This window comes from Sparus aurata, chromosome 24, assembly GCF_900880675.1.
Source record: "Sparus aurata chromosome 24, fSpaAur1.1, whole genome shotgun sequence".
Taxonomy (NCBI): domain Eukaryota; kingdom Metazoa; phylum Chordata; class Actinopteri; order Spariformes; family Sparidae; genus Sparus; species Sparus aurata.
The window spans coordinates 22,027,371-22,039,452 of NC_044210.1; the positions used below are offsets into that span (position 1 = coordinate 22,027,371).

The following is a 12,082-nucleotide window of genomic DNA, read 5'->3' on the forward strand; positions in this document are numbered from 1 at the left end:
AGTGAGGTTATTTGGGTTTCTTGGGCAGGTAAAGGTGTTTGTTTACTGGTGAGATAAACGTCTGCTCCTGCCAGCTGTTACAGCTAACTTTATTGACATCACAACACATTAACATTATTTCTTTATTTCAACAACTTAATATGAACAATGTGAAGAACATTTCTGATGATGTTTTTTATTTTATTTTTTAAAAGACTATGACCATGCTGAGCAGGACATTTTATTTAATAAAAATAACTGAAGTATCACAAATATTTTGGTAATTCTGTTCTGTAATTTAATTTTAATTATTGACCAATTTATTCATCAAAAATGTGTTATTATCAGGTGATATTTACACAAACTGATATCTGACAGACTGTAGTTGTTGAGAACAACAGCAGACACATTTAAATGATGGAAATTAACATATTAATGAATCAAGTTTTAATTTATGTATTTAAATAAGTGAAAAGGTTTTAAAAAAAACATTCACATATTTATTTTTTAATATTACTAATTGTTTTTTAAAGGTAATTCTGTTTTTATTTCCATTTACATAATTATAAACATAAAAATAGAATCTTCTATTTCAGATTTATTTGTGAATATAAAACTTACCAGATTGTTTGTACCAAAAATGACGTCACCAAAGTACATGTGGACTGATGAGTTATAAACAGTTTGAGACTCTTCTACAGGATGGATCATAAAAATATTCTGCTACACTGAAACAGAAGATTATAGATTGAGACATAATATCACATGTAATTGACAGATGATTTAATTCAAATTTTAATAATTATTTATAGTCATCAGTTGACAAGTTTACATGTAAATATCAGTCATTTAAAATTGCAAATGAGCAACACCATTCATTATGAGATTTATCGGATCAATGAAACCGTTAATCAGTTAATCACCAATGAAACGACAGTGATTGGCTCCTCTCTCACCTCTCACCTGACACATAATCCAGGTGTAATCCCTCCTTCCTCCTGTGCTTCAGTAATTGGATTACAGACTTCAGTTGACAGCAGCCCAGAAAGCAAACAAGACGAACAGCAAGAAAGAGACGAGAGAAACCACCAACACGGCGGACAGAAGCAGCGAGAGCGGCCCTGTGGAAGGACCGGCGGCCATTTTGTTGGACTGCTGTTGTTTTTTGTTTGAGTCTGGATCTGAGTGGAGCAGATCTGGATCTGCTGTCAGGACTGGATCTGTGGATCTGTTGCTTCCTCAGCCTCTCCTTCCTCCCGTCCTCCTCTCAAACGGTCTACCGGCCAACTGCTAACTGCACTTAGCTTCAATTAGCTGCTGATACAATGGATTTAAGCCTGTGACCCTAGCTGCCTTAGCATTAGCTGTAAATTTAGCCTGAATGTTACTTAACCCAGCCTGGTTTTTATTTAACATAGCTGTTAGTCTGATTTTAATTGACTGATTGACTTAAATTTAGATGGTTGAAATTTAGCCTTGTTGTTAGTTAGCCTGATTGAAATTTAAACTAAATTTAACCAAGCTTCAATAAATCCTGTCTGTGAAATGTTAGCGTTGTTTTGTTTTAGCTAGGTATTAATCAGACACAGTATTTTTGGTTGTAATTATCTTAGCTTTGCTAACAAAACTTGTCTGTTAATTACTTAAACTCTACACTAAGCTGAAGTGGTGCTAATTTACACACACCTATGTTTAATCTAGTTGGCGATAATTTAGCCTAGCTTCAAATTCCATCTTGGCCTATCTTTCAAGTTATCATTGCTGTGACAAACCCAAGGCATAATCTAGCCCTGAAAACCTCAGCCTTGTTGTAATTTAGCAAGATCATACTCTGGCCAACCACATCTGGTTGTAATTAGCGCCTAGCTAACAAAGCCTGGCTATTAATTACTCAAGGGTTAGTCTATAACTCAGCCTCGTTTTAAGTTAGCCTGGCTGCAGTTCAACTGAAGTCAGGTTTAATTCAGCCCGACTGTATCTCGAGTCAGGTTTAATTCAGCTCGACTGTATCTCTAGTCAGGTTTAATTCAGCCCGACTGTATCACAAGTCAGGTTTAATTCAGCCCGACTGTATCACAAGTCAGGTTTAATTCAGCCCGACTGAATCTCAAGTCAAGTTTAATTTAGCCAGACTGTATCACAAGTCAGGTTTAATTTAGCCCGACTGTATCACAAGTCAGGTTTAATTCAGCCCGACTGTATCACAAGTCAGGTTTAATTCAGCTCGACTGTATCTCAAGTCAGGTTTAATTCAGCCCGACTGTATCACAAGTCAGGTTTAATTCAGCCCGACTGTATCACAAGTCAGGTTTAATTTAGTCAGACTGTATCACAAGTCAGGTTTAATTCAGCCCGACTGTATCACAAGTCAGGTTTAATTCAGCTCGACTGTATCTCAAGTCAGGTTTAATTCAGCCCGACTGTATCTCGAGTCAGGTTTAATTCAGCTCGACTGTATCTCAAGTCAGGTTTAATTCAGCCCGACTGTATCACAAGTCAGGTTTAATTCAGCCCGACTGTATCACAAGTCAGGTTTAATTTAGCCCGACTGTATCACAAGTCAGGTTTAATTCAGCCCGACTGTATCACAAGTCAGGTTTAATTCAGCTCGACTGTATCTCAAGTCAGGTTTAATTCAGCCCGACTGTATCACAAGTCAGGTTTAATTCAGCCCGACTGTATCACAAGTCAGGTTTAATTTAGTCAGACTGTATCACAAGTCAGGTTTAATTCAGCCCGACTGTATCACAAGTCAGGTTTAATTCAGCTCGACTGTATCTCAAGTCAGGTTTAATTCAGCCCGACTGTATCTCGAGTCAGGTTTAATTCAGCTCGACTGTATCTCAAGTCAGGTTTAATTCAGCCCGACTGTATCTCGAGTCAGGTTTAATTCAGCTCGACTGTATCTCAAGTCAGGTTTAATTCAGCTCGACTGTATCACAAATCAGGTTTAATTCAGCTCGACAGTATCTCAAGTCAGGTTTAATTCAGCCCGACTGTTTCACAAGTCAGGTTTAATTTAGCTCGACTGTATCTCGAGTCAGGTTTAATTCAGCCCGACTGTATCTCAAGTCAGGTTTGATTTAGCCCGACTGTATCTCGAGTCAGGTTTAATTCAGCTCGACTGTATCTCAAGTCAGGTTTGATTTAGCCCGACTGTATCTCGAGTCAGGTTTAATTCAGCTCGACTGTATCTCAAGTCAGGTTTAATTCAGCCCGCCTGTATCTCAAGTCAGGTTTAATTTAGCCCGACTGTATCTCAAGTCAGGTTTAATTTAGCCCGACTGTATCTCAAGTCAGGTTTAATTTAGCCCGACTGTATCTCGAGTCAGGTTCAATTCAGCCCGACTGTATCTCAAGTCAGGTTTAATTCAGCTCGACTGTATCTCAAGTCAGGTTTAATTTAGCCCGACTGTATCACAAGTTAGGTTTAATTCAGCCCGACTGTATCTCAAGTCAGGTTTGATTTAGCTCGACTGTATCTCAAGTCAGGTTTAATTTAGCCCGACTGTATCACAAGTTAGGTTTAATTCAGCCCGACTGTATCTCAAGTCAGGTTTAATTTAGCCCGACTGTATCACAAGTTAGGTTTAATTCAGCCCGACTGTATCTCAAGTCAGGTTTAATTTAGCCCGACTGTATCACAAGTTAGGTTTAATTCAGCTCGACTGTATCTCAAGTCAGGTTTAATTTAGCTCGACTGTTTCACAAGTCAGGTTTAATTCAGCCCGACTGTATCACAAGTCAGGTTTAATTTAGCTCGACTGTATCTCAAGTCAGGTTTAATTTAGCCCGACTGTATCACAAGTTAGGTTTAATTCAGCCCGACTGTATCTCAAGTCAGGTTTGATTTAGCTCGACTGTATCTCAAGTCAGGTTTAATTCAGCTCGACTGTATCTCAAGTCAGGTTTAATTCAGCTCGACTGTATCTCAAGTCAGGTTTAATTTAGTCAGACTGTATCTCAAGTCAGCTTTAATTTAGCCCGACTGTATCTCAAGTCAGCTTTAATTTAGCCCGACTGTATCACAAGTCAGGTTTAATTTAGTCAGACTGTATCTCAAGTCAGGTTTAATTTAGCCCGACTGTATCACAAGTCAGGTTTAATTTAGTCAGACTGTATCTAAAGTCAGGTTTGACTTGACTGTAAGATAACAAAGCTACAGGTGTGTTTGTTGCTAAAGCATAGTTAGCTCAATCTGTTAGCTCAAAGAACATAAACAATCCTTGCGATGAATCCAGACGGAGAGGAAGCTGACGTGTTTTCGGACACAGACGACCCGAACCCTCTGAGAGCAGGAGAGGAGGAGGGAGATGAGGAGGGGGCGGAAGAGGAGGAGGAGGATGAGGAGGAAGATGCGAGGATCTTCAATGCATGGATGCATCGGTACAAAGGAGGCGAACAGCAGCAGAAAATCGGAGAAGAGGTGGGTGAAGAGTCAGAGGTGGGAAGACCTGAGAGCAGATGCAGCATCGAGCCACCGGTCCGGATGAGGGCCGACCGCCGGGCCTCGCTGCCATGTTCGGTAAGAGGACCAGCAACTCAACATCACAGTTCAAAGTTCAAGTTGCAAAGTGTCTCTGGTGAGGCCTAAAATAACCCGTGCATTGACACGAGGACTTCATACAGTTTTATCTTTGAATTGGATTTTGATATCAAGTGTCAGAAACTGGTACCACATCTACAACTTCATGCTTTGTCAATCAACAGACACTAGAAGTCACACTTTTGTGATTGGTTTATTTATTATTTAAATTTTTTTATATATTGGATTAAGCTTGATTGAATTGAGGGAGACTGTTGGGCTAACTCAGCAGTCATCTTGAGGCGTTCAGTGAATGCTGACGTGTTGTTAACACCTTCCTCTTCACATCCATTTACTGCAAACTCCTTCTGTTCAGTCAGCAGCCGGACCAGTTCGATCAGTTCGTCCCAGTTTATTTAATCAGCTCGGAGAAACCCCGAGGCTGGAGAACAACAGCCAGGAGCAACTCGTCTCGTTAGCTGTTCACCTCAGAGCTCCTCAGGATCCATTTTTAGCTGCATTAGCAACGAGCGTTCTGCTCTAACGAGGGCGGCTCAGTGGCCTCTGAGCTCTTTGGTCCAGTTGGGTGTTAAAGAGAAGCCACTAATGAGGCTTTTGGACTCGTGGCCTTGTTTATTTTTGCTTGTTTAAGTGGATCAGTGAGTGAGAGGAAGATAAAATGTTGTGACTGGTGTTGAATTTTGAAAACTTTAGGACCAGTTACAGCAGCTAACGTCTCTTTCTCTGTCTGTCCAGAGCACTCTGTCGTCCATGCAGCTGTCTCGTCTGCACTCGTCCACCAAGGCTCCGGTGACGGCGAGGGTCCTCCTGCGCCGCTCCTCCTCCCGCCGCCTCCTGCCTTCAACGCAGGAGGCGACTGTCCCCGCCCCCGAGCGAAGACCCTCCCTGATTCCTCCAATCCCAGAGGCCACGGCGCCAGAGAAGAGGAGCACGTTCAGGAGACGCAACGTCATGTCGTGTGTGGGTAGACGTACAAAAACAGATTCATGATTTAAACTTTAAAGGATTATGCAACAGATTGCAGAAGGTTAGCTTAGCATATAGCTGAACTACTAACTAAAGCAGTCGCACAAATGCACTGGAGTTAAAAGTACAGTATTTACCATCTAAATCTAAGTCAGAGTACAAGTACCTCAGATGTGTACTTCAGTCAGTACTTGTGTTGTTCTGAGGATGTTTGTGTGTTTGTGCTGCAGAGCGACGCCTACAGTGTGTGTCTCATCTGTCACAACGACCTGAGCCAGGGGAGTGGCGGCACCAGAGAGCTGCAGTGCACACACACCTTCCACAAAGAGGTAACACACTCACACACACTCACACACACACACTCACACACTCACACACACACTCACACACACACACTCACACACACACACACACCACACACACACACACACACACACACACACACACACTCACACACACTCACACACACACACACTCACACACACACTCACAGGTCTCAGCTCTGGTCTCCTGTCTGTCTTCAGTGTATAGAGGAGTGGCTGTGGAGGAAACAGTCCTGTCCCACCTGTCACGTTCAGGTGTCCATCCCACAGCCCGCCTACTGGAACTCCACCAGGGTCAAAGTCCCCTAACACAACCAGGAGGGGTCAGTGACATCATCAGCCTTCGCCAAAACCTGAGGAGAGGACTATGACATCACCAAAGTCCATTAAAACGTTCATCAGTCGGCGATGACATCGTCAACGTCTCCTAATACTCCAGGATTGGACTGTGACATCATCAGAGTGTTTTTAAGTATTGGATGATGATGTCACTTTAGTCCTTGGGACCACCCACCAGCCAACTGTGACATCATCAAAGTCCCCCAAATCATTTAGCAGATAACTATGTCATCATTCATTCAAGAGGACAGTGATGTCAGAGTCCTGGAAATCATCATTAGGAGGGGACGATGACATCATCAAGGTAGTCTCGAATCATAAGCAGTGGACTACATCTGGTGAGACGTCCAGTGGTTAACTGTGACATCATCAAACACCATTTAAATGTTTAGCAGTTAACTATGACATCATCAAATCTTTTAAAGCTTTCACTTGTAGACCGTGACATCATCAGGGCCCCATAAAACATCCATTCATAGAGTGTGACATCACCAAAGTTTCCTAAATCTGCCAGTAGTGGACTGTGACATCATGACATCATCCAAACACCTGACGACATGGAGCGAGACGACGATGTCACCATGAACATGCAGTGATGATGTCATGACAGTGTTTTAGCAGGTAGAGTGAAGTGAATGAATGAAACCACAGTGACCTCACTCTGTGTGTGTGTGTGTGTGATATTTGACTGTTTTTACATTTTTAGCTGCGTTGTTCAGATCTTTGAATAAAGTTTGATTGAATGAAGACGTGTTGTGTTTCCTGAGAAAACAATAACACAATGAGATGTATATAAGTACAAAGTAAAAGTACTAATACAGTGGAAATACTCCACTATGAGTACAAATACTGCATCCAAAACCTCAGTGAAATCAAAATATATAGTAAGGGAGTAAAGTATCAAGTATTACCAGCAAAACGCACTTAAAGTAAAAGTGTTCACTATTAAATCTGACTGATGTAAATCTAAATTGTAATCTAAAAAGTAACTAAAGCTGTCAGATGTAATGGAGTAAAAATAACAATATTTGCCTCTGATCACTCAGTTGTACTTGTACTTTTCATACTTAATTACATTTGACATCAGATACTTAAAGACTTGTACTCGAGTACTCTCCCAGCTGTTGGAGGAAACAGCGCCCCCTCTGCTCGCTTTGGTCCCGCGGCGGCCGGAGGCGGTACTGCAGGCGGAAGTGCTGCACCTGTTGCGGTGTTGACTCCACTTCTCCAGTAACTTCTCCACCCAGCGACCCGCTGCACCTGAAGCACCTTCACCTGGGAAGCTTCTGGAACGTCCTCGAGTATTGTTTGAGCCGCGAGGAGGAGGACAAGGAGCAGATGGATAAGTTAAAGAAGGTGCTGAGCGGACAGGACGACGGGAGCCCGGACGGAGGAGGCATCCTAGAGGTAACGGCCGCTAACTGCTGGGTGTTGTTAGCATGTTAGCTTCTGTCTGTCCGCCTGTTCACGGGCTCACCAGTTTAAAACGAGCAGATGTCACAAACTGTAACTTTACACGTCATGTTCACTGATGGAGGAAGTAATGACGTCAGTTTCTGCAGGATAAAGTACTCACACAACACTGTAAAGTACTCCGTTACAAGTTACTGTCCTGCAGAGTATTCCTCAGTAATATTACTTTTACTTCCAGCTGGTCTGAGAGCAGTCTGACACTGTATACTCTTTATTGTATATAATATTAGTATATTATATATATAAACAATATATTATATATATATAAAGAGTATATTATATATAAATAAGTATATTATATACTTATTCTGACGTGATGCTGATCTTTATGTGTCGTCATCGTTCTGACAGGCTTCAGTTCACATCCTGGGTCCTGAGGGGAACCGGCTCGGGTCAATATTCACTTTAGCCTGAAGCAGTCAGACACTGACAGCCTGCTGACTGTGTTCAACCTGCTGACTGTGTTCAGCCTGTTGACTGTGTTCAGCCTGTTGACTGTGTTCAGCCTGCTGACTGTGTTCAACCTGCTGACTGTGTTCAGCCTGTTGACTGTGTTCAGCCTGCTGACTGTGTTCAATCTGCTGACTGTGTTCAGCCTGCTGACTGTGTTCAACCTGTTGACTGTGTTCAGCCTGTTGACTGTGTTCAGCCTGTTGACTGTGTTCAGCCTGCTGACTGTTTTCAACCTGCTGACTGTGTTCAGCCTGTTGACTGTGTTCAGCCTGTTGACTGTGTTCAGCCTGCTGACTGTGTTCAACCTGCTGACTGTGTTCAGCCTGTTGACTGTGTTCAGCCTGCTGACTGTGTTCAATCTACTGACTGTGTTCAGCCTGCTGACTGTGTTCAACCTGTTGACTGTGTTCAGCCTGTTGACTGTGTTCAGCCTGCTGACTGTGTTCAGCCTGCTGACTGTTTCAGCCTGCTGACTGTGTTCAGCCTGTTGACTGTGTTCAGCCTGCTGACTGTGTTCAACCTGCTGACTGTGTTCAGCCTGCTGACTGTTTTCAACCTGCTGACTGTGTTCAGCCTGTTGACTGTGTTCAGCCTGCTGACTGTGTTCAACCTGCTGACTGTGTTCAGCCTGCTGACTGTGTTCAGCCTGCTGACTGTTTTCAACCTGTTGACTGTGTTCAACCTGCTGACTGTGTTCAGCCTGCTGACTGTTTTCAATCTGCTGACTGTTCAGCCTGCTGACTGTGTTCAGCCTGCTGACTGTTTTCAACCTGCTGACTGTGTTCAGCCTGCTGACTGTGTTCAACCTGCTGACTGTGTTCAGCCTGCTGACTGTGTTCAATCTGCTGACTGTGTTCAGCCTGCTGACTGTGTTCAGCCTGTTGACTGTGTTCAGCCTGTTGACTGTGTTCAGCCTGCTGACTGTTTTCAAGCCTGCTGACTGTTTTCAACCTGCTGACTTGTGTTCAGCCTGTTGACTGTGTTCAGCCTGCTGACTGTTTTCAACCTGCTGACATGTGTTCACCTGCTGACTGTGTTCAGCCTGCTGACTGTTTCAGCCTGCTGACTGTTTTCAGCCTGCTGACTGTTTCACCTGCTGACTGTGTTCAGCCTGTTTGACTGTTTTCAGCCTGCTGACTGTTTTCAGCCGCTGACTGTGTTCAGCCTGCTGACTGTGTTCAGCCTGCTGACTGTTTTCAACCTGCTGACTGTGTTCAGCCTGTTGACTGTGTTCAGCCTGCTGACTGTTTTCACCTTCTGACTGTGTTCAGCCTGCTGACTGTGTCAGCGTGCTGACTGTGTTCAACCTGTTGACTGTGTTCAGCCTGTTTGACTGTGTTCCCTGTTGACTGTGTTCCTGCTGACTGTTTTCAATCCTGCTGGACTGTGTTCAGCCTGCTGACTGTGTTCACCTGCTGACTGTGTTCAGCCTGCTGACTGTTTTCAACCTCTGACTGTGTTCAGCCTGTTGACTGTGTTCAGCCTGCTGACTGTGTTCAACCTGCTGACTGTGTTCAGGCCTGTTGACTGTGTTCAGCCTGTGACTGTTTTCAAACCTGTTGGACTGTGTTCAATCCTGCTGACTGTGTTCAGCCTGCTGACTGTGTTCAGCCTGCTGACTGTGTTCAACCTGCTGACTGTGTTCAGCCTGTTGACTGTGTTCAGCCTGCTGACTGTTTTCAACCTGTTGACTGTGTTCAACCTGCTGACTGTGTTCAGCCTGTTGACTGTGTTCAGCCTGCTGACTGTGTTCAGCCTGCTCACAGTGATGAGATGACTCCAGACCAGAGTTCTGACATAAATAGTCAAAGTTATGAATCAAAAACTCTGAGTCTATGACACGTACATAGAATTAATCTGACAAACCGACTGGTTCATGTTTAACGTGACGCTGATGATGTCATCTCTGCAGAGAGCCAATCAGGCGTCCACACTGGCATGGGGGACGAGGATGAAGGGCTTCATCATCTGCTTCGTTCTGGGCGTCTTCTGCTCCATCCTGGTGAGTTCCCGTGGTAACAGCCTGCCTGTCTGCATCCATGGTAACTGTCTGTCTGTCTCCATGGTAACCACCTGTCTGTGTGTCAGGGTACCTGTATGCTGTGGATTCCAGGTATCGGTCTCGCTGTGTTCGCTGTCCTCTACAGTGTGGGAAACATCTGCGCTCTGGCCAGGTAACAATCAGAACCAAACCAGAACCAAATCAGGTCTGACCTGGTCCAATGAGTCCCCAACCACACAGACACAGGCGGAGCTGAACCAGGTCAAACAGGGTCATTAAAAACCTCCCCAACTCGCTCCTCCTGTAGTGAGGTGAGGGACTACATTACCCATCATCCCTCTGGGCCTGTGTTCAGCTCCTGCTTGGCTTTATTAGATGTGACGTGGCCCTCTAGTGGTGGCAGTGCTGATCACACCCTGCCGTCACTGATGACTCTCAGCTCACCTTCAGCCTCGTTAACGTGTGAACCTGATTTCAGCACCATGTTCCTGATTGGTCCGTGTCGGCAGCTGATGACCATGTGTGCTAAAGAGCGAGCGCTCGCCACCGCCATCATGCTGGTGAGAGCGACACCTGTAACAGATCACACCTCAGGACTCTCACACTGTGTCTGACCATGTCTGTGTGTCCCTCTGCAGGTGTGTCTGGTGCTGACGCTGTGTGCTGCCTTCTGGGTGAGAGACACACACACACACACACACACACACACACACACACACACACACACACACACGTTTTAAAGTCCATTTTGTCAGATTTTGGTTTTAACGTCTTTGTTTGTCTCTGCAGTGGAAGAATAACGGCCTCGCTCTGCTGTTCTGTGTCCTTCAGTTTCTGGCGTTCACCTGGTATAAAACAAACACACACACACACACACACACACACACACACAAATGCACACACACATACACACACACACACACACACATACATACACATACATTGAATATCTGTCTGATTGTTGTTTTCATCACAGGTACGGCCTGTCATACATCCCCTTTGCCAGGTAACACACACACACACACACACACACACACACACACACACAAAGAGCTAACTAGTTAGCTCTTAATGCTAACTGGTTAGCGTAGAGCACTCTCAATTGTGAACCTAAAATGTCTGACAGTTTTTAACCCCACCTCTTCGTCTTTCAGGGACGCCGTCATGAAATTGTTCTCAATGTGCGTCTAAAAGTCTCTGTCCGACCAATCAGGACGCAGCGAGGTGTGTATCTGATGTCCAATCAGCAGCTTCTCCTGGGGAACTCTTGAACTGATCGAGGCCTTAAACATTTCTGCTGGTTTCCATGGAGACCAGTTAACACTACCTGTACACTCTGTATTGTCGTAGCCGCTGTTAGCTGTTAGCTGTTAGCTGTTAGCGTGTTCACCTGTCCGACCTTCAAGTACGGACTCTTAACTTTTATATTTTAAAGCAGCTGCTCGGGTCGTTTCCTGAGTCAAGAACAAACGCCCGCCTTTCTTTAAACGTTTTTACCCAAAATAATCTGAAGATGAAAAGAAAAAAGCCTTTTTTAAGCCGTTTACGTCACATATTGGTATTTTTATATCAAAGCTCGGACTTCACTTCTCTTCTTTTTCTTCCAACCCGATCATGTCCTGCGTCCGTCCACTACATTTATAATCATGAAAAGCCTCACTCGTACCAGGTTTGTCCGTTCTGGGCTACTGTAGCAACATGGTGGTGCAACATGGCGACCTCGGTGACGAGTACCTGCCTCATTGTGAGGTCATGAAAACACAACGACTCTGATCTCCAGGTGGTTAAACACTAATTAAAACACACTTCTCAGTCCGGCAGAGTTTCAGTACAGACAGTACCAGACATATTTCACTGGAACCAGAACCGCTGCGGTCCTGTCCTCGCTGTGTTTTCTGGGCCTTTAATGTCTTCGTATATATATTTAGTAAGACTTTTTTAATATTTGTATCTTAATATTAATATTACGAAATAATTTTAATACATTTCAGTCAGAATTTG

At 44.1% G+C, this 12,082-nt stretch overlaps 3 protein-coding genes across 3 annotated transcripts in view; all 3 read left to right on the plus strand.

Annotated features, from left to right (window-relative positions):
- Positions 1-988: 988 nt before the first annotated feature.
- LOC115576680 (putative RING-H2 finger protein ATL71) lies at positions 989-6,900 on the plus strand. The gene is made up of 4 exons (XM_030409268.1): positions 989-4,504; positions 5,261-5,485; positions 5,722-5,820; positions 6,016-6,900. The coding sequence occupies exons 1-4, from the start codon at positions 4,211-4,213 to the stop codon at positions 6,121-6,123; spliced, it is 726 nt and encodes a 241-aa protein (XP_030265128.1). The 5' UTR covers positions 989-4,210; the 3' UTR covers positions 6,124-6,900.
- A 423-nt stretch (positions 6,901-7,323) lies between these two features.
- Positions 7,324-12,076, plus strand: LOC115576690 (vesicle transport protein SFT2B-like). Its single transcript, XM_030409277.1, has 8 exons — positions 7,324-7,560; positions 9,992-10,081; positions 10,168-10,253; positions 10,560-10,641; positions 10,720-10,755; positions 10,871-10,929; positions 11,058-11,087; positions 11,236-12,076. The coding sequence occupies exons 1-8, from the start codon at positions 7,492-7,494 to the stop codon at positions 11,270-11,272; spliced, it is 489 nt and encodes a 162-aa protein (XP_030265137.1). The 5' UTR covers positions 7,324-7,491; the 3' UTR covers positions 11,273-12,076.
- The window catches only part of tbx19 (T-box transcription factor 19), a 9,407-nt gene continuing 9,104 nt past the window's right edge, over positions 11,780-12,082 (plus strand). Inside the window, exon 1 of the mRNA XM_030409686.1 lies at positions 11,780-11,830. Within this exon, the coding sequence (XP_030265546.1) occupies positions 11,780-11,830 (51 nt within the window). The remainder of the gene's footprint in view (positions 11,831-12,082) is intronic.